The sequence below is a fragment of the Penicillium psychrosexuale genome (genome assembly GCF_028828465.1).
Source record: "Penicillium psychrosexuale strain IBT 29551 chromosome Unknown utg000004l, whole genome shotgun sequence".
Classification (NCBI taxonomy): Eukaryota; Fungi; Ascomycota; class Eurotiomycetes; order Eurotiales; family Aspergillaceae; genus Penicillium; species Penicillium psychrosexuale.
The window spans coordinates 3,084,819-3,109,496 of record NW_026643189.1 but is presented as its reverse complement, the minus strand read 5'-3'; the positions used below and the strand labels follow the sequence as shown (position 1 = coordinate 3,109,496).

The 24,678-nt window shown below is 47.7% G+C and overlaps 12 protein-coding genes across 12 annotated transcripts; 7 read left to right on the top strand and 5 right to left on the bottom strand.

Moving 5' to 3' along the window:
• Positions 1–1,936: 1,936 nt before the first annotated feature.
• N7518_007014 (fungal specific transcription factor domain-containing protein) lies at positions 1,937–2,524 on the top strand (the record flags this gene model as incomplete). The annotated part of the gene is made up of 1 exon (XM_057187941.1): positions 1,937–2,524. One exon carries the CDS (start codon positions 1,937–1,939, stop codon positions 2,522–2,524), a length of 588 nt encoding a protein of 195 aa, XP_057039644.1.
• A 1,156-nt stretch (positions 2,525–3,680) lies between these two features.
• N7518_007013 (transcriptional regulator family TF) lies at positions 3,681–4,292 on the top strand (the record flags this gene model as incomplete). The annotated part of the gene is made up of 1 exon (XM_057187940.1): positions 3,681–4,292. The coding sequence occupies one exon, from the start codon at positions 3,681–3,683 to the stop codon at positions 4,290–4,292; it is 612 nt and encodes a 203-aa protein (XP_057039643.1).
• Positions 4,293–5,179: 887 nt separating this feature from the next.
• On the top strand, positions 5,180–6,031 carry N7518_007012 (dienelactone hydrolase family protein; the record flags this gene model as incomplete). The annotated part of the gene is made up of 3 exons (XM_057187939.1): positions 5,180–5,267; positions 5,326–5,766; positions 5,820–6,031. 3 exons carry the CDS (start codon positions 5,180–5,182, stop codon positions 6,029–6,031), a joined length of 741 nt encoding a protein of 246 aa, XP_057039642.1.
• Positions 6,032–8,599: 2,568 nt separating this feature from the next.
• On the top strand, positions 8,600–9,788 carry N7518_007011 (NAD(P)-dependent alcohol dehydrogenase; the record flags this gene model as incomplete). The annotated part of the gene is made up of 2 exons (XM_057187938.1): positions 8,600–8,770; positions 8,883–9,788. 2 exons carry the CDS (start codon positions 8,600–8,602, stop codon positions 9,786–9,788), a joined length of 1,077 nt encoding a protein of 358 aa, XP_057039641.1.
• A 684-nt stretch (positions 9,789–10,472) lies between these two features.
• On the bottom strand, positions 10,473–10,706 carry N7518_007010 (Tetratricopeptide-like helical; the record flags this gene model as incomplete). The annotated part of the gene is made up of 1 exon (XM_057187937.1): positions 10,473–10,706. One exon carries the CDS (start codon positions 10,704–10,706, stop codon positions 10,473–10,475), a length of 234 nt encoding a protein of 77 aa, XP_057039640.1.
• Positions 10,707–10,781: 75 nt separating this feature from the next.
• Positions 10,782–14,146, bottom strand: N7518_007009 (tetratricopeptide repeat protein; the record flags this gene model as incomplete). Its single annotated transcript, XM_057187936.1, is given in 3 exon segments — positions 10,782–12,077; positions 12,139–13,124; positions 13,135–14,146. 3 exon segments carry the CDS (start codon positions 14,144–14,146, stop codon positions 10,782–10,784), a joined length of 3,294 nt encoding a protein of 1,097 aa, XP_057039639.1.
• Positions 14,147–15,518: 1,372 nt separating this feature from the next.
• N7518_007008 (CAZyme family GT90) lies at positions 15,519–17,312 on the top strand (the record flags this gene model as incomplete). The annotated part of the gene is made up of 1 exon (XM_057187935.1): positions 15,519–17,312. One exon carries the CDS (start codon positions 15,519–15,521, stop codon positions 17,310–17,312), a length of 1,794 nt encoding a protein of 597 aa, XP_057039638.1.
• A 514-nt stretch (positions 17,313–17,826) lies between these two features.
• On the bottom strand, positions 17,827–18,576 carry N7518_007007 (uncharacterized protein; the record flags this gene model as incomplete). Its single annotated transcript, XM_057187934.1, has 2 exons — positions 17,827–17,963; positions 18,024–18,576. 2 exons carry the CDS (start codon positions 18,574–18,576, stop codon positions 17,827–17,829), a joined length of 690 nt encoding a protein of 229 aa, XP_057039637.1.
• A 427-nt stretch (positions 18,577–19,003) lies between these two features.
• Positions 19,004–19,534, top strand: N7518_007006 (GNAT family N-acetyltransferase; the record flags this gene model as incomplete). The annotated part of the gene is made up of 1 exon (XM_057187933.1): positions 19,004–19,534. The coding sequence occupies one exon, from the start codon at positions 19,004–19,006 to the stop codon at positions 19,532–19,534; it is 531 nt and encodes a 176-aa protein (XP_057039636.1).
• Positions 19,535–20,578: 1,044 nt separating this feature from the next.
• N7518_007005 (uncharacterized protein) lies at positions 20,579–21,390 on the top strand (the record flags this gene model as incomplete). Its single annotated transcript, XM_057187932.1, has 2 exons — positions 20,579–20,989; positions 21,061–21,390. 2 exons carry the CDS (start codon positions 20,579–20,581, stop codon positions 21,388–21,390), a joined length of 741 nt encoding a protein of 246 aa, XP_057039635.1.
• A 905-nt stretch (positions 21,391–22,295) lies between these two features.
• Positions 22,296–23,230, bottom strand: N7518_007004 (uncharacterized protein; the record flags this gene model as incomplete). The annotated part of the gene is made up of 3 exons (XM_057187931.1): positions 22,296–22,413; positions 22,474–23,054; positions 23,129–23,230. 3 exons carry the CDS (start codon positions 23,228–23,230, stop codon positions 22,296–22,298), a joined length of 801 nt encoding a protein of 266 aa, XP_057039634.1.
• A 236-nt stretch (positions 23,231–23,466) lies between these two features.
• Positions 23,467–24,508, bottom strand: N7518_007003 (uncharacterized protein; the record flags this gene model as incomplete). Its single annotated transcript, XM_057187930.1, has 2 exons — positions 23,467–24,399; positions 24,470–24,508. 2 exons carry the CDS (start codon positions 24,506–24,508, stop codon positions 23,467–23,469), a joined length of 972 nt encoding a protein of 323 aa, XP_057039633.1.
• Between the last annotated feature and the right edge of the window lie 170 nt (positions 24,509–24,678).

The following is a 24,678-nucleotide window of genomic DNA, read 5'->3' as shown; positions in this document are numbered from 1 at the left end:
CCTTCCATTCATCTGATCCACCTGATCTGATCGTTTCTCACTTCCAGCGACAATCAGGCTGAAACATTATGCAAAATGTTCTTTTTTTCTTCACTGAAGTCGCATTCTGTATGTTGACTGTCGTGTCAGCTCAGATCCCCCAGTCGGACACTGTTTTACAAGTGCAGTACGGGAATGCCACATTTAAGCCTGGGGAGAAGTTAAGGCTGAGTGGTATGGAATAGTAACAAGGCAGAAGAAAGACCAGACGAAGCTGATAGAGCCGATCTTATTCCAGACATTACATCAGCCCCCAGTATTGGTCTCCCAGCACCTGCCCTGGCAGGCACGTATATTGTCATCATGGTACTGCCTTCCTGTTTCTATTACACCCATCCACTTCCTCGACTTAACTCAACTCAGATCGATCCCGACGCACCTGACCCCACACTTCCCATCTTCACTCAGGTTCTTCACTGGGTACAGCAAGACCTTATCTTCTCGTCAATGGCCGGAAAATACAACACATTCGTTCCCCTCATTACTCCGTCACCCGCACCCGCTGCCGCTCCGTACCTACCGCCTATGCCACCACCACTCTTAGCTCCACATAGGTACATCCAAGCCCTATTCAGACAGCCTGCCGAGTTCTCAATGAATGACCTCGATATTTACCTGACCGACTCTATCTTGAGATTTGGATTTAACTTATCCAGATTTGCCCAGGAAAATATGTTGGGGGAGCCTATTGCATCAAATTTCTTCTTAGCGGGAGACGAGATTATCCAACTTAGTTGATAGACTTGCTGAAATAATGCAAGCTGCGAGTTTCCCATATTTGTCTTGTTTATCGGTCCTTGGGTCGTTCCCTGGTCTGAATAGCCCCTTACTTCAGCCTCAATGGAACCGGAATCATTTACACATGCCGTAGGCACCCTAGGCAATTCTGGATTAAATTAGGAGGAATATCAATGCCAGTAAATCCGCAATATCCGCCATTAACATGAGTTTTGCAAAGCCAACTGACGATTAAGAACCAAAACATGATAACTAACCAAGTCCAATTCGATTCGCGACAGTCTCGTAAAACTGGAGTGGGTCTATACATCGGCCACGCTAACCCAAAATACGGGGTTTACTTACTCCGAGAGTGAAGAACTTGGCGGCTGTTTTCCTAAAGCCGCATGCTTAACTCCGAGAGGCAGTTTCCTGATCTGGCGCAGATTGGGGTCTAGTCTATGTCGTTCGGATTGGACCTCGTATGTAGGCCTTGCTGAGATGGAATTATCCCCCCGGTATCAGATCAAAATGAGTCGTTTTCATACACAGAGTTTAAGGCTTCCGTAGACGTAAATGAGAAGTGTGCATAAGAAAAGGGATGCAACGGATGTGCCGTGCTTGCCATATTCCAGTTGTCACGTGATGGTATCTGAGATAATGACGCCTTTGGGTGGCAGGAGGTGGCCTTTTAAGCTTCACGAATGCCCAAGTACGATTACCAGCCATCGCATAGTCGGCCCTTTTTCCCCTGAAATTATGGCTACCCACAGCTTCCAACTGCGTGGAAATTTCGGCCTTAGTGGACCGTCTCTGTCAAGCAACTCTTCCGAGAACACCCACCAACAGAAGCAGTCTCGGCCTGGAGGGTACGAGGCTAACACATCTCCCACAAATTCTGATAGCCAGCACATGTCAGTCCAAAAAACCAGTAAAAAGGTCTCTTGTACCTCCTGCCGACAACGTAAAATCAAGTGTGACAAAGAAAATCCATGCAGCCAATGCACATCCTCATTTCACGGTAGGACGCAATTTCCATACCAAAACAAAACATTGCATTGCACTGGGAAAATACTGATACTGAAACTTTTAAGATTGCATATACCCCGAATCTTCACGTAAACGACGGCGGAAACTCCCTTTGGAGCGAATAGAGTCACTTGAATCCAGACTGAAAGCGATGGAATCATCGATCTCAGCGAACGCGGAGAGTTCCCCCATGATTCCTAGTCCAGTTACATCGGAAATTGGGAATACTACGAATAAGACTCCTCTGGCTACACCAAACGAACACACCGCGCCCGCAGAGCTTGGGAATCGTGATAAAGTATACCACGCCGTTGAACAGGATGAAATCGAGTTTCAAGGATATTCTGCGGATCGATCTTTTATTCAGTGTCTAAATGCGAAGCTAGGTGACTGGCCTGGCGGTGATATGACTTGGCAACAGCTCCCCTCTCGTATATCAGCGCCAGCATTCTTTGAAGTCGAGGGTCGAACTCCCGCTCGAGTTACTTTACCTGAGAGAGATATCGCAGCCAGGCTGGTCGACGCAGCTTTGGATGCACAGATACTACTCTGCCTTGTACACCGACCAAGCTTTGAGGTTTCTTTCAACTTGGTCTATTCGCTTGAAGAAGCCAACTACAGTGCCAAAGAGCAGAAATTTCTACCGCTTCTCTATGCCATATTTGCGTATGGGTGCCTGGTCATAGACCCCGGCTCGTACGGTCCCGGTTGTGATAAAAAGGTGTCTCAAGGGTATTGATTTCCAAAGTTTTCCCGTATTCTTGCTCAGGCTCTCACATAAAGCAGGTTGGAATTCTACGCAAAGAGTCGACAACTCCAGAATCTTGCCGAGTGCAGAGATTTAACATCTCTCCAAGCCATCATGTTTTTGAACCTCTTTCTTCTTTCGTCCAACCGAATATCGACGTGCTACACATATCTCAGTGCCTCATTATCGATTGCGCTACGCATGGGTCTCCACCGGTCTCTCAAAACGGGTCAGGATTTAATTTCCCAGGAAATGAGCAAGAGGATATTTTGGACGCTGAGGCTTCTTGTCAGTGACGTTGCCACCGCATGCGGTATGCCTGTTCTTCTGAGCGATGATGAAATTGACCAAGAGCTTCCAAAAGAGACAAATGACATAAATATTGAAAAGATGAGGATTTCTCCACAGCCACGCGGTGCGATATGCTATATATCCGGTGCGAATTCATACAAGCGACTGCAAATGGTTAGGGACAAGGTGACCCACTGTGTTTACTCTCTCAAAGGCCAGACTACGTCTGATATGAACGGTTTACCAATTCATGGTGTGAGCTTGGCATTGATACACGGAATACAGGGTGACCTTGACAATTGGGTGGATGATATACCTATGGGTTATCGCCTTGGGACCTGTTACACCGAAGGCAGATTGATAAGGTAGGAAGTTTGGACATCATCCTTCACTTGCCAGAGAGCTTGCTGATGACTCCCAGGGCCCAATTTATTCTAGCTATGTCATATGCTCATGTTCAGCTCTATCTCTATCGGCCCTTCTTGCATTATGCTCTGAGATCTCTCAACGAGCAAGTTGGTATGTCAACTTATGCGACTGCATCGGTTCGGGCTAGTGAAAGTATTATCGCGCTGTGTGAAGGGATGTATGGACAAGATCTCCTCAAGGGTGATTTGTGGCCTGTGATGCACATGTTGACAAGCTCTATTCTGACAATTTTGTATTTTGTTGTGATTTCTCGGGCCTCGCCTAAAACAGACTTGCTTCTTGGGAGCTTGATAGCTGGGCGAAGAGTTCTAAGTCACCTTGCTGAGCATAGCCTTCTCGCCAATCGAGGTAAAGTCATGCTGACGGTGAGCATTAATCAGCCTGTGGCTCCTTTTGTCGCTGTTCACTAACATGTACAATAAAGATCATGATCTCCACCCTCCCGGGAACTCTCCGACATATCCAAGAAAAGCTTCTTCGCTCGGATACCCAAGAACTCCCCGGACTTCAAAATGAGAGGCTTGCGAGCTGTTCAGGTCCTTTTGATAATGCACTCAATTCCCGGCTGGCATCTCAAACCTTCTCGCTGTCTCCAAAACAAAGTCCTGGTGGCTCATTGCCAGCCTCTACCGCCGCTGAGTGGGGAACAAAGCCTAGGAAATCTCTCAATTCATCAACTGTGCTCAGTGATAGCCAATGGAATCCCAGGGTTTCAAATGCACAACATCCGACAATCGGTACTTTCCAGCAAGACTTGGCTGAAACATCAGAATGTTGCAAAGCTCATGATTCCTCGAATGAATCAAATAGCCATCCGATTATTGGGGAAGACCAGACCTATCCTCGAAGCCAGAACTTGGAAGAGATGGGAGTTATAGACGAATTCCTTCAAGCTCAGCCGTTGAATCTTCAACAAGACTGTATTGATGAGACTTGGTTCAGCGCTTTGAAGATGGCCGGCTTGGATTGTTCGGATGACTTTCAGAGTTCTATTTCACGCTTGGAATGTTTAGAGCAGACTTTCGATTTCGATGGCTGATTATGACGCAATAGCATTATTCCCAGAGTTAGGGGACGAGCAATTGGGTATTCTTTTCTCCAACGGATAATAGGGGAGTCGAATTACAGCGAAGTCTTTCGCGATGGTTTTGGGGTTGGGGCTTCGCAATATCCCTTCATATGCCTCGGGGCCTAATGGGATCAGCTTGTGTAGTAGATTCCCACGGATTACCAAAAATCCAGAATTAGGCTGTTAGGATTACACAATGTTACTCAACTCACGGCGCCTTGCCGGCAGTTGAAATATTGGCTTGATTATCCACGTGGGGGGTTCTCAGTATAGGATGACTGAAGGCACTCCTGACTCCCGAGGCATAGATAGCAACGCAGACATCTTCCACTTCTCTTCTTAGTAGTCACCCCACGATGTTCTTCTCTCTAGTACCCTAATACTCCCAGGGACGACTCTTCTCTCACACCTGTTTCACAGGCAGCCCGAGGTCCCGCCCGAGGTCAGGTCGATAGCTTTGTCATCCATCATATGCTGACAAAGCAGGCCTCGATTCCAACCTTATTCAGCAGAGTGGGTCTAAAATTAGGCGCGGACCAATCGGCATTCGGAATGTGCCAATTCCGCAATCTGGGTTAGTGATGGCCTTGAATATCTTCAAATGCCCGCTTTTGGGATTAGCGCCATTCCTAACCTTCCCACCTCGTAGGATCAAATGCCAACCTCTGATGAAGATCTACGTATTGCTCAATCATTACGGGGCTTTGATGCTCTAGTCTCGCGGAGTTGTCGGATTTTGGAGATAACAATCTTAAGTCCACCCTGCAACCAAGCGTACGGTGTAGGATAAATATCAGCATGTTACTCTAGCTATGTGTTCATCAACTTGCATCTCTGCCTTGCAACTGAGTTACAATATGACGTCCCACAATCTTGCGCAGTGTTGCACCGTCGGCTCTTTGCATGAGGGCGAAGCTCGAGGTGAGATAAAGGAAATTGACAATAGTGAGTTGTTCCTCTTAGTCCCTGTCATGGCAAATCAGGTTGTTGACGAGCAATGCAGTCTCGACTTATTTGGTGTACCCAGGAAACAAGTCCACCAAAAACGCGATTTTGATCCTCACGGATGTGATCGGGCACACCCTTATCAATGCGCAGCTGATAGCGGATCAGTTCGCAGCTAATGGGTATTTTGTTGTCATGCCAGACCTTTTCGGAGGCGACAGTGTTCCCATGAATCGGCCTGAGGGTTTCAACATACATGATTGGGCCAAGAATCATCAACCTGCCCAGACTGACCCAATCATTGACACGATCCTCAAAGAGATGCGCGAAAGCCTAGGTTGCCAAAACATTGGGGGTGTTGGCTACTGCTTTGGTGGAAAGTATGTTTGTCGCTATCTCTCTCCTGGGAAGCTAGATGTCGGCTACACGGCCCACCCGACCAATGTGGAGGTGACTGAACTCGAGAATGTTCGAGGTCCATTGAGCATTGCTGCTGCTGGTGAGTTAGCTTTCCCCGGTTTGTTGTCTGGTTATCTGACGTTAGTTTAAAAGGCAAGGATTTCATGCTTACGATGGAGAAACGCCATGAGAGCGAAAAGATCTTGGAAAAACTGGATCTTCCCTTCCAAATCAATTTGTTTTCAGACGTGGAGCACGGCTTTGCTGTCCGCTGTGATCTATCCAAATCGCACAATCGGTTTGCGAAGGAACAGGCTTTCCTCCAGGCTGTAGCTTGGTTCAATCAATATCTGAAAAGTCTTTGAATCATAAGCCGTTTTTGGGAAGAATGAACAGGATGACTCGCAGCGCCGACCTTCGGGGCATTTTGGTTTATTTTGGTTAAGATGTTCTGCAATTCTTTGCAGCTTCTCTGTCGAATGATCTCCTCTCTTACCCCATACTCTTGAAGCACTATGTACCACATTGCAGTATAAGGGCAATGACCAGTGATAGCGAAACATTCTCCAAACCAGTGAAAATTGATGGGCTGTGTGGTTAGCCTCATTCTTACAATCTTCTGTTCAATGCCCGACACAATTGCGTCAATTAGAAATAGACCCTCCTGATCGAATGTACCAGGGTCGATATGCTATACAGCTGGTGTGGGGTCGATGCCTAGGAAATTACGGCGGGTCTAGCCTGTAAATCCACCAGCTTACACCCCCAAGAATACAATGACAGCAAAAATTTAGACACCCCTTCTGCTACCGCCTTCCTGAAGTAGTCTTACCGCCCGGTATCATCGGTCTTGAACTAGTGGAGGACTGACTGGCAGAATTAGGGACTGCGAAGGTGTATAGCGGCCAGTGGCCGAATGCCTGATTTTGCGGTGTTGATGCCTGAATGGTGCCTGGTTTATGCTTGATTCTAGACCGCCTTCGACACCGCCTATACTGTGTTTTGTAAACACAATTGAATAACTCCGCAGCTCTCTAACCTAATTAGGCAGAGTAACTCTTAGCACTCCATTTTCAGTACATATACCATTTGTTATAGTCTCACCACTATAAAAAGCATAACCTTCGAATAATTTCAGCCATATGGTACTTCTATGAATTACTGTGGCAGAGCCCTTTAATAAAATAAATGTGACGCCTTTGGTACCTAAGTAAATCCTAAGGCTTTATATGGTTATTGCGCGATATAAAGGTATAATTGATATATGGCTGGACTACCGAATTATTACTAGATATCCTACTCCTCCTGTATTAGTTAAATCGCCTCTTCCCGCGGCAGTTAAACTAGTAGGAAGGGCGTAGAAGCGAGCGTAGGCTTAGTCTTAGGATACTTCGCTATGCCGGAGCCAGCGGAGGAGGATACAGAGAGTATAAACGCTAGGAACCGGAGGAAGATAGAGAATATAGTTAGAGGAAGAGTATCGATACTCGAATTAGAGGGAGATAGAGATTTATATAGTGTGAATAGCTTCAGATTCTTAGGGTCAGAATATCTTCAAACTACCCAGACTTAGACAAATATTGAGATTTATATAGTAGGAATAGCTTCATTTTACACGCTCTCTATAATGGTAATTCAGGTATTTTAATTTCTGCCAGTCTAAAATCAGGCACAAATTAGACAAATTAAGGCATCAATCCCACAAAATCAGGCATTCGGCCACTGGCCGCTATACACCTTCGCAAGGGACACTCAGGAGTTTATTTCCAGATGGATCGTCGGGAGCGACCACAATATGTCCCATCAGCCTGGAATAGGTGCACGGCCAAAAATTTCAAGAAACAGTAATAATCGCCCCTAGCAAACTTCTCACGACCTTGCGCGAGTATGTCTTATGTGTTGGCACGGGTGATTCTCCATTTAGACCCGCTTTCCACTTCCAGTATTTCCAATATGTCGTTCTGCATTGTAGCCACCGAACTGATGCAAATATACTTGTTGGCCATTGCGGGAGCAAGGTGCAGCACGCCCTGTCGCACCGACGATAGCGTTCAGAAGTTGGTTGCGGATAAGGGCTCGTTTCCCGAATCGTAAATCACGGCGCCCCCGGCTTCAACCTTGCCGCCAAATCCGCCGGGGTTTTCGAGCAAGACCTGGAATTGCTGCGTACCAAGGCCTTTGACCATCTCAACCCCGAGAAAACCCCGAGACTACCTCCTACCTGTGGATAATTGCCGCTAGAACCTATTTAGTTAAACATGTGCTGGCATCATGGTTCATGGTCTGTCTCCACGCACCCCAATAACGACGACCTTCTTGATGGGATCTATGCTGCTATAGAGAGAGAGTTGTAGTGAGAAAAATTTCTCGTATCGGATGAGTCAACAATTAAAAATTCAGGGGTTGCCCTTCAATTTCAAACAAGTCTAACGCGGGTGATAAAAGACGGCGCTTTTAAATCCGAGTGACGTCATATGTCAGCATACTATGTAGTACGGACATGCATGAGCTTAATTCGACCCCTTTTGTCATGGAGTAAGGGATGAAATCTCTTCACGGATATATGTATTCCTAAGGCCGTGATGACAACCCACTTCATGGTGGAACCTTTATCAGTAGCCAACCCGATGTCCACAAAGCATTACAAATCGAGTTTTGTGAGAACTTTCTGAAACCGGGCCGATTACGACGGCATAGGTATTCTTCACGGAAATAATCCTAAGACCGTGATGACAACCCACTTCATGTTAAGTGGAACCTTTTCTTCAGTACTAGCCAACCCGATGTCCACAAAGCATCACAAATCGAGTTTTGCGAGAACTTTCTGAAACCGGGCCGATCATGACGGTGTAACTATAAAGGGGATTTAGGCTGAAGGCCTGGGGACCCTGGTAGAATCATTCAATTCAATATCCATTCTCAATTTCATCAAAATGACCGATTACAAGTTCGAAGGCTGGTGTGGCCTCGGCCCTGAGGCTAGCAAGGGCAAGATGGTCTGGCAGGAGTTCGAGCCTAAGCCCTGGGAGGAGACAGATGTGGACATCAAGGTCACACACTGTGGGATTTGCGGTTCGGACCTGCACACTCTTCGCAGCGGATGGGTATGTTTTCTTTCAGTCGCTCTGTTGACTCGGTTTCTCTTTTCTTTCAATTGCTTTGTTGTCTCAGTTGCTCGGTTGAATTGAAGGCTAACGTCTCTCGTGTATCGTACAGGGGCCGACCAAATATCCCTGCTGTGTGGGACACGAGGTTGTTGGCACAGCCGTGCGTGTAGGTACGCAGGTTAAAAACGGCATCAAAGTCGGGGACCGTGTAGGTGTGGGAGCTCAAAGCGGAGCTTGTAGGAATAAGGACGGCGACTGTGAAGCCTGCGCGGCTTCACTCGAGCAGTTCTGTAATAAGATGGTCGGCACATACAATGGAGTGTACGCAAATGGAGGAAAGTCTTACGGGGGTTATGCCACTTACAACCGCTCACCCTCCCACTTCGTTATCAAGATCCCTGGCGCTATTTCCTCAGCGGAAGCTGCCCCCATGTTGTGTGGTGGTATCACGACGTATTCTCCCTTGAAGCAGAACGGCTGTGGGCCCGGGAAGACTGTTGGTGTTGTCGGTATTGGTGGCCTAGGTCACTTTGCCATTCTATTCGCCAAGGCCCTTGGTGCTGACCGCGTTGTTGCTATCTCCCGCAAGTCGGACAAGAAGGCGGACGCCCTCAAGCTTGGGGCTGATGACTTTATCGCTACTAGTGAGGAAGAAGATTGGGTCACCCGTCACGGACAGTCTCTCGACCTGATCATCTCGACTGCTTCTTCTTCTAAAATGCCCATTACCGGATACTGCAGCCTGCTGCGTTTCCGTGGTACCTTCATTCAGCTTGGCGCCCCAGAGGATGGTGGTCTTGAGATCCCCTTCTTTGCTTTGATCGGCAAGGGTATCAAGCTTGGTGGTTCGCTCATTGGTAGCCCTGATGAGATCCGTGAGATGCTGGAACTTGCTGCTGCTAAGGGTGTCAAGCCCTGGATCCAGGAACGCCCTATGAAGGATGCCAACCAGGCCATTGTGGACATGGACAACGGTGATGCTCGGTACCGTTATGTTTTGGTCAACAACCTGTGAATCAGCTTACTAGGACCGATGTCATGGATATGAGCTGAAATGATGTTGTAACTAGCGGTTTGATGTTTACTACATAATAGAGGTATATGAGAGTTTAGATCGTGAGGCATATTTGGGCTGCTGGGGTCTTTGTCCCTGCAACTTAGTTTTCTCTGATTCATGGTGATATTTGACTCGAATGATAGGAATAATCCGAGTTAGCAAGGCTTGAATCACTTGGACGAGTTGTCATGACTTACCTGTTTATAAGCTCCGCAACGTTGACTCACCGAAAAGCGCATACAATATCGTCGCTAGAAACTATGAATTTTTTCACCTGGCCTCGATTTAGTATTGTGTTGGTGTTGAACTGTCTAGACTGCGGAAAGCGAGGTCACGGTCGGGCGACCGCCGACGAATCACCTCAACACCCCTCTTACTGGCTTATTGGCTTCACAGCGACTGCTTTTGTCATAATTCTAGGAGAAAACTTGGCCACGTGACACGTACGTACGTACAACCTTCTGATTTATAATTGCTTCGCTTCGCTCCGCAATTAGTGCACTATATTTTGCTCAATTTCACTCACTAAAGATGACCACCTGAGAGAGGTTCCGTACCTGCAGCAGAAAAGTTCAAAAAACCAGAAAGCTATGTATTACTAGAGACATGCTCAATATTGACAAGGTTCTAGCATGCCTACAATCACGAATAGATATCCCACTTCTCGTTGAGGCGCTGGAGCCACTCGCTAACCGGCATGATCTCCTCGCCAACCAGGACATTACCCTCACCAACTCTCTCATGCTTGGCGACATCGTAGGGTGGGACATGAAACATTTCGTGATCCTTGTCACAAATATTTCTTTCAAGGGTTCCTTCACGTAGCTTGATATAACAGGGCTCGTTAAACTCCGTGTAGTTGCACTCTCTGCACATATGGATATTATCTGCGTACGGAAGAGAGGTAACGCAGCCATCACATTCTTGCCACAAAGGTCCTGTGCGTTTCGGTCATGTTGAATTGGTCTCCTCGTCGTCAAATGGAACAATCAACGACCAAGCGGCGAGACAGTCTGTGTCCTGGCCCGCGAACATGAGATATCTCGCCAGGCCCTGGTATCCCTGCCAATCATTTGACGGATCATCGTCAGAGAGAATATCAATGTTTTGTTTGGTGTGTGTGCGCAGGGCATCTTTAGCCTTTTTCTCGTCGCCTTGAAGTGCGTGGTATCGTGCGACAAGTTCTGTTGGATAGGTTACAGAGCGTTGCTCGCTGTTAACATACGTGGGTTTGAATGTAGCCAGCTGGTCTAGCTGGTCTAGATAGGTAGCTGCTTTGCTTGGGTCCTGCATCGCCTCATGGAAACAGACATTCGCGAGTTTTGTACAGACGAAGACTTTGGTGGTTGCGACGTACGTCTCGATGGAGGTTTCGTCAATCTGTAGGATACGTATCCACTCCTCGATAGCGAATTCCCTCTGCGAGGCATTTTCCCCGCCATTATTGTAGCAAAGATGGGCAATATAATCCATAAGAAGCGCTTGGCAGTCCCGATGGAATATTTCGTCACCCTCGTTGGTCGCCTTGGCAAGCTGCTCTTTAGAGGCAGCAATAGCTATCTGGTAGCTTTCAAAGATAGCATCAAAAGTCTTATTATCGGACACCAGGGCGAGGATTGCCCTGTGATACTGGTCGTTGGCGAAGTGCCGGTGGAACATCTGCGTTCGCCTGTCCAGACCGGTTGAATCCTCTATGGAGGCCTTGAGTGAATCAAGAAATTTGAGCAGGCCCTCTGAGTTCTTATTTTTGTGAAAGTGCATCGCCATCTCCAATGCCGCGTCGTAATCACTCGGGTCATGCCGCAGAATCTTCTCGTATATCGCAAACGCTTCGTCGCTATTACCCAACTCTTTGTTGTACTTAGCCATAGTGCGATCCAGTTCTACCAACTGGCAATCATTATCGCGTGTCTCGCCACACTTGATTGTATTTTTTGCGGCCTCTATCATCTCAATCGCAAGCGTGTATTCCTTCTGGTAGGAATACACAGTCGCAAGTCCCCATTTCGAGAGCCAGTTGTACTCCCAGAGGGAGCACGAAAGTTTGAAGAGTTCGATGGACTCATCGCACAAGTTGTACTCTCCGAATGTCCGCGCTAGGTTCCGGGTCTCCTCATATCTCAGACTATCCAGTCCGAGTTTCTGTCGAGCCCATTCAGCGGCATCGGAGATATGGGAGGCATGAATGGTTTCATTTGTCGGATCACAGGTTGACCTTTCGATTTGGGGGTTTTTGCGGTTCTCAATCTGATGAATCAATTAGCTTCGAGTCTTTGTCGGATTTTGTGCTTCATTAGTAAGGTCATACCCTTGTGATATATCCATGAAGTGCAGCGAAGACACTGTCGATATACTCTGTCTCAACATTCGATTGCAACCAGAGGCGGGCAGTAAACTTAGCAACGTGCGCAAGAATATAACTCAAACTTTTCACCCATTTTCTTTGGTCATCAGGGAGGTTTTTAGTGACCGCAGAGTCTCGAAGCCACTTCAACGAGACTTCAACAAATTCGTCCCAATAGATCCAATCTAATCGTTGCCAAGGATCGGCTGGATTCCACCATTTTCTAATTGTTTCTTCGTCCGTAAAGAGACTGACCAGCTGCGGGCCAAGAGCCATCTTGTGTTGTGGTTGCGTCAGTGAAGGGTCCGCTTGTGTAAGATGGTCGGCGAAATGACGAGACGCGTAAATGAGCACAGAGTCTAATTCTGGAGATTTCTGGTGATGGGTGGCTTCCAAGCATGTTGACAGCATACTCAAATGAGCGTTGTCGATGTCAACCCCGACCAGGGCCGTTTTTCCTTTGAGTTTCCGCTGGAAGAATTCTTCGAATCCAAATTTGGCGAACAGGTTGGGATCGCAGACTGACTCCAAGAATCGACGAACAATCCTGACTTCAACTGCGTTAATATCGCCAGTACAATCTAGGTCTGGGGCGTTATCAGAGCCATTCTTGTTTCGTATGAACTCTTCTATTGAGTCGGATACTAGCAGCACTTCCGAAGTAGTTGGAATGAGCTTAGTCCTGGGGTGGGGTTTTCCCTTAATTCGGAGGAGGGAGGAATATTTGTCATTTATCCTTTCTGCTAGAGGCCGAAGAGAAGATTCCCCAGCCTTCAGGTAGAGGACTCCTTCTAGCACTCCCAGATCAAATGGGTAAGGGCAAAATACAACCCAGGTGAAGAGGACGTTCAGGTCAGAGATGTCTTCCTCGCTGAGTGTCTCGTTCAGGAGTTCAATCTTTCTCGCGATAGTGTCCGGATCGTTTACCTCCAGAGCGGGATAAAATATCCCTAATCTCACCAGGACGCTGCTTCCCGCTGATCTCATGCAGCAGAAGGCCGATATTGACGAAATAGCCTTGGGTTTGAGTCTTCAGATTATACAAGATGTCACGCCGAAGAGAAATTACCTGGTCCGACGAGCCGCCCAGAATCTCCATCTTGTCCATGCGGTCAGTGATGAACTTTTCTACGTCATCGTTGTTTTCAGATGTCATATCAATTGTCAATATTCCTTCTCCGAGTTGACTTTTGAGCTTGTTCATTGTCTCATTGCGCCCAGTGATGACAATGCGCAGCTTGAATTGTGACCAGGTTTCAGAGATAGCCTGTAGCCCCTCCAAAACCTGAACGAACTCCTTCAGCTCGCTTTTCTCTATCTGGTCAATGCCATCCAGGAGGAGGAAGATGGTCGAGTCGCTCTTATATGACTTGGAAAATAGAATGTCCCAAAGGTTTTCTATCTGATTGATACCTGTTGCTTTCACGGAGCTTACACCTTTGCGGTAAACAATATCTTGGTTGGCGACCTGCCATGCCAGGACCTTGAGGGCCTGGACCAAAGATGTTCGGTTTTCGTCTTTGTCAAAGATATGATACGCAGTGGAAATGCACCTCATATCATTTTCACGCTGAGGTTGTGCTTCTTGCGGGTATTTGACGATACTCGCAAAGAGGAACGATTTGCCATGTCCCTCGTCTCCAGAGATACCAAAGACTGAAAAAGACAAACTTTCCGGGGACGCCCACGCCATATATCGTGGATCACTTCGAAGCCACTTTCCGCTCCCCTGGACTTGGTCACCTAAGCGGCGCTGAAAGATGGTTTGAACGGCTGTAAAAGCCTTACTAGGATTGTCAAGACTGAAATCGATACTCTCTAGGAGCTTCTTTGAGGTAGTGTCTGCATCCCTCTTGTGCTCAAAGTTGAGCGGCTTATCGACTGTCACGTTGATTTTTCTTGTATCATCCCTGCTTTCAATAATGTTTTTCTCGCTCGTCTTCTGTGACTCAAACCCTAGTGTTGCCCGCATCTGAGCCTCCCGCTCAACCAGGGTGGCCAGGCGGTCCAGCTGGTCGCTCACGTAGAAGCGACATAGAGGCGGTGAGGTAGAGACTCCAGGCAGGGGCCGCCGCTGCCTATTTTCAGCCCCGGCTCAAACCATCAAATACCCGTTACCCGTTATCCAATGTGCCACTGTAAAGTAACGCAAATATGTGGGTTGAGATTCAAAATTTTTGCCTAGGAGATCAGCTGGCTGCTATCAACATGTTACTCATAAACTATTCAGCATGTCTTTCTAAGTAGCTACCAATTTATATACCCATGGAATGCTGCTAAACCCCGACAATAATATCTAGCAGTTTTTGAACTCGGATTTCGAAATATCTGCCACCTGGCCCCTTGAAATGGATCTAACATTCATATGGTGGACACCCATTGGCTGTTGGCAGCAATGCCGGCTAGGAGAGAAGATGATATCGTAACACCTGATCGAATAGCGCAATTTTACTAAATTATAGGGATACCATAGAACGTGGTGAGAAATGTCAATCAAATAGCGCTATACCCGAAGCAGTTTAGTGCAAATATATGCTGCCTCAGGCAGACAGGTCCTCACTGAACCATGAGCCGTTAGGTCGGTGCAACCTTCTTGTGTATTGACTTTAAATGAGCCATGGAACCGTGGGAGGGATAAATGACGACTGCATAGCATTTCCAAAGAAGAAAAAAAATGGAAAACCGGAAACCGAGTTTATCTGCACCGATAAACTCTATGAGGTCATCTAGCCGTAGGTCCAACCACCGGGCAAATTCAATTGGTTCGGTACTATAATTTAGATTGATATTTCATGTCTAGCTGGGAATATGCTGTGCTTTATATTGCCATATCTTTTGCATGGTATATCGGTATAAGATCAAATAAGACCAAATAAGATCAAATAAGGGTTGCAAAGAACGTGGTCCCCACTGGACACGGGGCACAGTGGACGATCTCTATCTTAAAAGTGACCAGATGGATCCCTCCAACCCTGGAAGTGACCCACAACGCTCAGACTTTCTTTGATGAGGATTCCTATTCCGGTTAGACAAGTATGGCTGTGTTTCCCGTCGGATAGCGAGCTTGAATCTGCTTTCTCTTGACTCCCTGTCTTGCGCTTCTCTCGTCTTCTCCTCGTTCTGATCAATGACCCTTTTGAATATGAATTGGTGAACTTCCTATACCCATGCGGCCCTTTCGTTATCATAAACCCTAATCATCACGACGAGATACCCCACCACCGGAAATTAATCCTAGGGGCGGTATGATCGGATCGAGCTGCCAGCTTGCGATTATCACGGACGAACTTCATACAAAATAAGCATAGACTATTGAGAGAATGCCCGCGTTTAGGATGCCACATATGATGACGACATTCAATTCGCGCGCAAGCCGAGTCGCGGTGCTCGCAGTCTTCTTTATCCTCGCCCTTATCTGGCTCTTGCCCAGCCATGATGCCCCCTTAGTGTCGCCAATCTTCTATGCCGGGGATGGATACAATAGCAGTCACCCCATCGATGCTCTGATCGATACCGCAAAGACCGATCTCCACGAACTCCTGGGAACACAAGCGCACGACCTTCAAACTGCCGCAGACCAATATCGAGCGCGCCGTGGGAGACATCCGCCTCCTGGATTTGGAGAATGGTACCAGTTTGCAAAGTCAAAGGATTCATTGATTATTGAAGAATTCTTCGATCAGATATATCACGATCTGACTCCGTACTGGGCTCTCGAGCCGAAGGAATTGCGTCGACAAGCTAGAAGCATCCCGACCCGTATCACTGTCCGCAACAAAACCGCGATATTGAAAACCGATGAGCCGAGGAATTGGATGGACTCGTGGTATGATCTGGTCGCGAAATTGGAGGACGGACTACCCGATCTCGATATGCCGATCAATGTCATGGATGAAACTCGGCTCGTTGTGCCCTGGGAGGAAATCAATGAGTACATTCAGAAGGAGCAGGCAAATCGCGTGATGACGAAACCGAGCCGTGTTATCCCCGAATACATGTCTTTGACCGATTGGGATAACGAAGACCTGGAACCTTATGATCCTGGATTTGCAATTCCGGGCGAGGGAGGTTACTGGGAGATGGCTCGGGTTGGCTGCCCACCTGGAAGCCCTGCAAGCACCAGCACCCTGGCCAAGGTTGATTTTAGTACTCCCCCTTGGGAATATGACAATTTTGAGAGAATGTCATACCACGGTTATGTATCAAACTTCACATTGACAAAGGACCCGTGTGTGCGCCCAGAGATGCAAGTATTGCATGGAACCTTCCTTGAGCCCATCTCTGTCTCAACCTCACACAAGCTGATGCCATTGTTCGGCGGGTCTAAGCTTCCCATGAACAATGAGATTCTTCTTCCCCCGGCGATGTACTGGGCCCAGAACGACCATTATTCCGGCGGGGAGAAGGAGCACGGTGGCCCCTGGGCATCGAAAACAAACAAGGCTATGTGGCGAGGTGCTGCTACTGGCGGCCGGGCTCGAGAGCCCAACTGGACGGGCTTCCAGCGACACCGATTCATGTCGATGATGAACGCGACATCAGTGGCTCAGGCCGAGAAGAACCAAAGCCACGGCATCAACTTCAGACTCCCAAACTATGCCGATTACAAGTTGAAGGGCGACGGGTTTATCCCGCAGCTTCTCTCGGAGCATACTGACACAGGCTTTAACCACCTGGTTTGCACGCCTTACAATGAATCGGACCCGACGTGCCCGTATCTCGATCCATACTTCGAGGTCGCGCCTGGAATGGCAATGAAGGATATGTACAACTTCAAGTATCTGCCTGATCTTGACGGGAACTCCTTCAGTGGACGGTACCGCGGATTCATGTTGTCCACTTCCCTCCCTATCAAAGCTACTATTTACAAAGAGTGGCACGACTCGCGACTGATTCCTTGGGTACACTTCGTCCCCATGGATACCACCTACCTTGACATTTATGGAATCATGGCTTATTTCCTCGGCGGCCGTGACAAGGTTGCCCGTAAGATTGCGCTCGCTGGGAAAGCTTGGGGGGAGAAGGTCCTGCGCCGGGAGGACATGGAGATCTACACATACCGACTTCTCTTGGAGTATACCCGCATTTGCGATGATCAGAGGCAATTCCTCGGTTATGTCGATGATCTCAAGATGTGATTGCGGCCATCGAGAAATTGTTCATACGCATACGTACAAATCGACTCCCGCGGTCAACTCCCCAAATCCTCCCCAGCAGAGTCGGTTCATCGGGCATGACTATCGGAATTTTTCTCATAATCGAAAAAGATCGTCCCGCCTGAGTCCTTACGTGGCTCCCCAGCCTAGGCATCCCGACTCCTTGGGCTTTCTCGGCTTCATCCTCATGGCACTGGCCTTGATATCTCCATCCCGGCGTCATTGGCTTTCTCAGACTTCGGTCTTTCTCTTACTCCCTTCTTATTCTCTAATATATACTACCTTCATGTGATGTTTGTTTTTACTTGTTGATGATTACTGATACCATGTCAATATTCATTTCTCGGCCAGTGCCTGATGTACATGAAACCTGATGATGATGTACATAAATAGGTGATGTTTGTCATTTATGATTTTTTATTTGCTTCTTACATTCTTCTTTGCACACGGATAATTCTTACATTAGAAAAGCACTATAATCGAACTATAACACGTCTTACTCCTTCCACTCATCTCTGCCGAGCCTAACAATATCAGCCTGTTCCAAAATCCAATAACTCGACGGGGCTTTGCCCTCCTCGACCGCACGAGCAGCTGCTACAGCTGCTCTACCGATAGTAGTTTGATCTTGACCTGTTCGCGCCAGTTAGCTCCGAATCTTCGTTAACATTCGCATGATCAGCATAACCATACCAACTTTGTCCTGGATACCCTGACCAAGCTTCTGAAGGCCTTCCACAAACTTCTCTAAAAGAAAAGACTTGGACTTCTCCCTCCCAATAATCATCCCGGGTCTCAGAACGATAGCATTCTCAAAGTTAAACTCCATGATGGCATCCTCGACGCCAACCTTCATTTTCGAGTATGGGACCCAGCCCCAGAGAAGGCTTCTCGTGCCTCCGCTAGAAATGAAAACGTACGTCTTCACGCCCGCCTCCTTAGCTGCTCGAGCGTTCTCCACGCATAAATCATGGTCGATCTTCCACTGGTTCTGGATGCTGCCTGCTGTTGCTTTGGTAGTTCCGACCGCGTTAAAGACCACTGATGGCTTGGGGGACAGAGACGAGATCATGCCTCCCCATTTTGAGGTATCGCTTTCCTCGAGTGCTTCGAGCTTATCGGCCTGCGCATTCGGGAGTCTTCTGGAGATGGTCTTCACTTTGGAAAATGCGTCCGATGAGAGAAGGGTAGCCAGAATCTGAGACCCTACTGCTCCCGTGCAGCCGAATACCGCTGCCGTTGCCATAGTGGAGGTTTCTGATGTGGCACTGTCTTGAGAGAGACACGTTCCAAGATAAGATGATGTGGTCCGAGCGTTTGTATGTCCCCGCCTAGGCCAATCTGACAGATGACGTCAGCATCACCATACACACCATTGTAGACGCATCTTACTCTACCAATCTTTGTATGAAGGAATTACCAATTATATTTTTGCACACTTAAGGAAGTGCGGGGATGGACATATTATTACACGAAAGACCACAACACCCAATAGGACACGGGAGGTTAACAATATACTCAGTCGGGCGCCCTATGCGGGATTTTCCGCCAAAGTCGCGCCCTGCTACATCGCTTCATTTCGGACTAACCAACTAGTACATAAATACCAAAATGTCCCGGTACAATTCACGGATTATGAAGATCGACCATCTCGGACATCTCTCTCGCCCAGAATGAACGAGCTTAATTTCCGCGTCGCGACCGAAGCGGATGCGCCTCAACTCCAGCAGTTGGTGGAATCAGCGTTCCGCGCCGAGGACAGCAGAAAAGGCTGGACGGATGACCTAGGTCTCTCGTCGAGCTTTCGCCTGGATGTCCAAGAGATTTTGGCCATGATCACCAAACTGGACAGTGTCTTTTTGATGGCAACCGACGATGAAGATACGCTCGTCGGCTCAATCGGGACTTCCAAACGCGACATAAACCACGCTCGTCTTTTTATGCTTGCCGTCGATACAAGCCAACAGCGCGGCGGCGTTGGGCGACAGGTCTTGGCTTACGCTGAAGACTATTCCCAGAGGACTTGGGGTGTTACCACGCTGGGATTAAACGCCCTTTCGAATCGCCAGCAACTTATCTCATGGTATTCGCGTCGTGGATACAAAACAACGGGCGAGACATCGCCCTTTCCTCGTGAGAAGTTCGCGAACTTGGCGTTACCGGATGATCTTTGTTTTGTTGAATTTGAGAAGGTTCTGGAATAGCACCTACCGGACAAGCGCACATTCTAACCCGGGGCTGGGAAGTCCGGTGGATCGAGGATAGGTGGGATTGAGCGGCTCAGAGAAGATCGAGAAATGTGGACTAAGTGAACTTTTCTGTCCAAGTACATACATAGCCAGCGCTTCCTAGATTTGATTCGCCGGGGCTAGTACGAACATAGACAAGCTTGCATATTGTGTTACCCTAGAATCTTGGCTTTAAATTTCCTTGCTTATCTTAAGCCCAAAATGCTTCCTACATGACTTCAGACAAAAACACATTACTAGATTAAGCATTCTACACACCAAGCTCTCAACTAGAATTACTTGAGCTTAAACCTAACTGCAAGCAAGGCTCAAATGGGCCATCATTCCTAAAGACATGTCATGAGACCAAGACCTTACTTACAATCTAGCATCAATTAATCTTGTCGAACACTGAGGTGGATACATGGCGAAATACGAGGATGAAACCGGGCCAAAAGCCTGCTCAACGGGATGACCAACCCACAGAAAGGTTCATATTGTTATTACTCAAAGTCGTCAGTCCGATTATTTCCTAGTTTGTAGAGAATTGCATATCTGCTGAATTACATCATCTTTTGCGTACTATATATTGCTGTCAAATCTCAATATGACGAATGATAGAAGATCACTCGCTGTGGGTGCAGTACTGTCACACTATGAAGGCAAAATAATGGCTACAACAAGTCATATTGTCGTTGGCTATCTCCTCTATGTTTCTTGCTCAACTAGTTGGAAGATCAATTTCAATTTTTATGTACGTTTAAGTAAATTCAACGTCATGTAACTACATGTACTAATGTTGTGTAACCCCCCTGCCAAATGCCCCATAAGAGTCCCAAGCCTACATTTGTTTATAAGTTGGATAACTGCTCTGATATCAAAAGGCACGAAAAGATACAAGGATTTATCAACATTATGAATCCAACATCCCAATCGGCTGTGTCATCATGTCCAAAAATCCTAATGCTACATGGTAACATACCGCTAGTTTCTACAAAATATCACATAGAGCTTTGAAGTATGAATCTGACTCATTCACCTCTTCTCACAGGCTACGCCCAGTCTGGACATGTGCTCCAATGCAAGACAAGATTCCTGAAGCCTCAAGTAAGAGATGCTGTTCTCAACGCTCTGCAGCAAGATGCAAATTCAAAGCCCGTTGACGTGGTCGAGTTTCACTATCCTTCAGGCACGTGGCCTATGAAACTCGATCAACCCCGGGAGAGCAATGAGCTGTGGACATGGGGACATGGCGAATCTGTGACTGGCCGTATCCGGGGCCTTGAACAGTCTGTCGATGATATCTTCCGCTATCTTGAGAAAAATGGCCCATTCCTCGGGGTCATGGGATTCTCCTCGGGTGCTGCTGCGGGTGCTATAATTGCTTCTCTTTTGGAGAAAAGACACTCGATCGGCAATTTCCAATTTAATGTAAGCCGGGGGAAATATAGTTGGCCTGGAACATGCCCAGGTGGTAGCATGGCTGACTTTCTTTCCCTTAGACGGACCACCCCCCTTTGAAGTTTGTGGTTGCGGTTTGTGGGTTTGCATTGAAAGACCCTCTTTACAACGACTTTTACAGTCCGAAAATTGAGACGCCGATATTCCTTGCTATTGCTAGCCTGGACGTAATAGTCGATGGATCTGAATCGCTGAGACTGCGTGATTCAAGCACAAATACAGCTTTGTGCTTTTTCGAGGGGGCACATTATGTCCCACGAGACAAGGTATTTTTGAAATCCTTGGTCCAGTTTATTGAAGATGCTTTGAGCATCAAAGAGGACCACGAGGAGGATTGGGAGGATTGTGGAGATAATTGCGGATTGCAGTAGGCCATGACCTGCAACTGGACAACTATTGGAAGGCACCACTCGGGCTCAAATAGGCAGGAAGGTACTGCCAAGGCAAGAGCCCTGAGGAAGGAACGATAAAAAAGTGAGTATAAATGGAAAGGTCAAGGCAGATATTATAACCCCCAACCCCGCGTTGAAAAACTGTGAGTTACGGGCTGACGGCAGGGAGCCTACCCTAAAAAGTTGGCTCTCTGATGTCTCATACACTGAGCGAGGCGCGTCTTATGCCAATGAGGAAACTATCCCTAGGCTAGCTGTTGTGAAGAACCTCTGGGGCCCTTTTGTTTTCTTTCCTCCTTTTTCATGCATGTTACAAATGGATCACGTGATGTGACCAGGATTCTTTTTCTGCAGAATCACCAGCTCATTGTTTTTCGGGCGAAGAACGTTTGTCTTGTTTGTTTGTTCTGCCCACTCAGTTATGTCCACAAGATTGTGTTTTTCGGACTATTGTCATTTTAGAGAGTAAGCGATGTTGTTGAGATTATTCTGCCACGTATACACTCGCCTTGCCACCGTTTTTCAGTCGTCATTGAAGCTATTCACATCTGACCCACCACAATCCCCACCATAACCCCACCCCCACAATAATGACGATGTCAAATAAATAGATTTTCGGCTTAAGCTCTCTTACATATTGATTCCTGTATGTGGTTGGGTATACATACCTCTCTAGATGAAGCTATGCCAAGCTTCGGTACAACCGTGGATACGCCTCCCCGGAACCAACTTTTCAGCCTTGACAAAGTCTTTCACAGCCTTGGAATTATAGAATCAATCGATCTTATCATTTACAGGTTAAATTAAAGAGTACCACAACTAAATTCACTTCTGGGCTTGACATATTTCACGGTTAGTTGAGTCTGCTGCATATGGTCAACTGGCTACTTAGTTGCCTTCTCCAAATCCGCAGCCCAGAGAGCCGCGCCAACAGTATTCGTGAATGAAAATGCGATCGAGGCAAATGGTACCATTTCCAAAACAAACGCCGCAATTCCAAGTCTGATGAACAGTCAGCATTTGACTGGCCGGTACTCGGGAAGAAAGATGGAGTTTACGCACCCAGTGTACGCGCCCTGGTTTTTCTTCACCCATTCCTCTCGCATCGTAGAATCCCAGCCTTTGAGCTGAAAATACCTAGCATGAAGTATCGGCCCTGCTCTTTTCCCCTGCATGAAGATATACAACACTGTTCCGACCACAGGAATGAGGTTCAGGGGCAGGTAGAGCAATGATCGCAGCAGCGCCCGGGGGTTCAGCCGCGCGAGAGGCCGCGTGAAAATCTTACCCAGTCTAGCCATCGCATCTCTCCCTCCCGAACGGGGTTTTATCTGGCGTCCTTGTGCTACAAGTGGCTCCTGGTCACGCGCGACTAGGGTGCCGTCGAAGGTGTCGATCAGGGCATCTTCGATAAGGAATGAGCGTGAGAGGACGCTTGTTATGGCGGAACTTTCGCCGAGAACGAGAATTGCTGCGGAAATAGCAGCGAGCGGCCCACTGGTGAAGGCCATGATGGCCATCTGCGGCACGTACGTGAAGAGGAACATGACGGTCGTGACCCCTACTCCCAGTGTGATGGTTCGGCCAGCGCGCGAGATAAAAGGGCGCCAGAGGTCTTTGTGGACTGCGAAGTAGACAATTCCCTGAGAAGATATTTACTGCAATTAGAGATGGTCGGGAAGCGCCCCTTTAAGAGCTGACAGGCATAGTTACTTACCTTGAATGGATACAAGTACGCGCCAGACGTGATCACGTCATGGGCAATTGCTTGACTGCTCTTGACCTCAGCAAGCACTGCATCTTTGATCTTCTCGGACATCTTTCCTATAGAATTAGTATCAGATGAAAAGAATGAGTTTTGGGAATCGTGGGAGATGACGATTAGATTATCGATAAGAAAACAGCCTAATGATGACGTCATTGAATTGAGCTTCCAAGGTTGTTCGGGACGGAGTGTACTATGACCAGCATTTATAATAAATCACATTTCTACAGTGTGGCAAGCTTAGTTATATATCTCAGCAAGAACTGATCTGGATAGGAACATGGCTGAGATTAGTTCTCACCGAAAGGGGTCCATCCTCTAGCCACCATATCGACCGCCCTCTGAGTCGCTTCATCCAAGTCCTCTTTAGGTAACCTCAGTGTATCATTTGCCAACTCCATTATCCCTGCAAAATCACCTTCCTTGTTGGCTGGCGAAAATACACCACCATACAGCATCTTAGGGAACCCCGTGAGAATCCCCTTAGACAACTCGTCGGCGCCGTCTGCAAGGCGCTTAGCGACACTCTCATGAGTAATCTCCCAATCGGAGTCTGTAGTGCCCAAGACACGATGCAGACTGTCGAGCATATCGCGTTGCGAGAGGCGGAAGCTATTGATCCGGACTTCATTATTCTTGAAGTCGACAAGCGCAGGGGTTGATCCAGACTCCGGTAGGCTGAGGAGGGCAGCCAGCGCGCGACCACATTGGTCCCAAGTGCTGATACTAATGATGCGAGTGCCCTCGTCGAAAAAGGTGACCTTTCGGTCTTTGATCGTGAAGCCGAACCATTGCTCGCCGCTTGCCAGGCTCCATTCGTACCAGAACCCACATGACAGTGTCACTGAGGACGACACACCACTTTGAGCATCACTGATTCGTTCAAGAATGCGCTTTCCATATATATCCCCATCTTTCACGCCCTCGGGGCTGATATGGAATCCGTACGCATTTGGCATGATGTAAGGAACACCAGCCTTTCCGGCAGCTGCGGTAATCCTAGCATGAAGATCTTCGGGGGCTCGGGCGCTCAGGGTAATGACAAGGAATTGTTGGCCATTCAAGGCATTGACAAGTGAGTCCTCATCGTCGTACTTGACTCGAACGGCTCGAACTCCATCAGGGAGTTTTGACTGGCTATCTTCGCGGGTGAGAGCTGTGACTGTATGCTGCCCTGTTTGCAGAAGCGACCTAGCAAAGGCTCCGCCGATGCGGCCAGTGGCCTGGTGATTGTCAGCAATTGTTCCTCGAGGTGGGACCGGCAAAATGCAGGGCGTAAGACAATAGACCTACTCCGACAATGGCAACTCTTGTGATATGTTTCGTGGACATGTTGAAAGAAATGATTAAACAATGGTCTGAATTCTTGTCTGACAGGCTGCGTAGACCTCATTTATACATATATTCATGACCTCCACGGAGTTATCGGACTAAGGGACCGCCGCCTGGAGATAGTCGGAGAATGGACATAAGGACTAGTAAAGCCGAGTCTGACCTGGCTC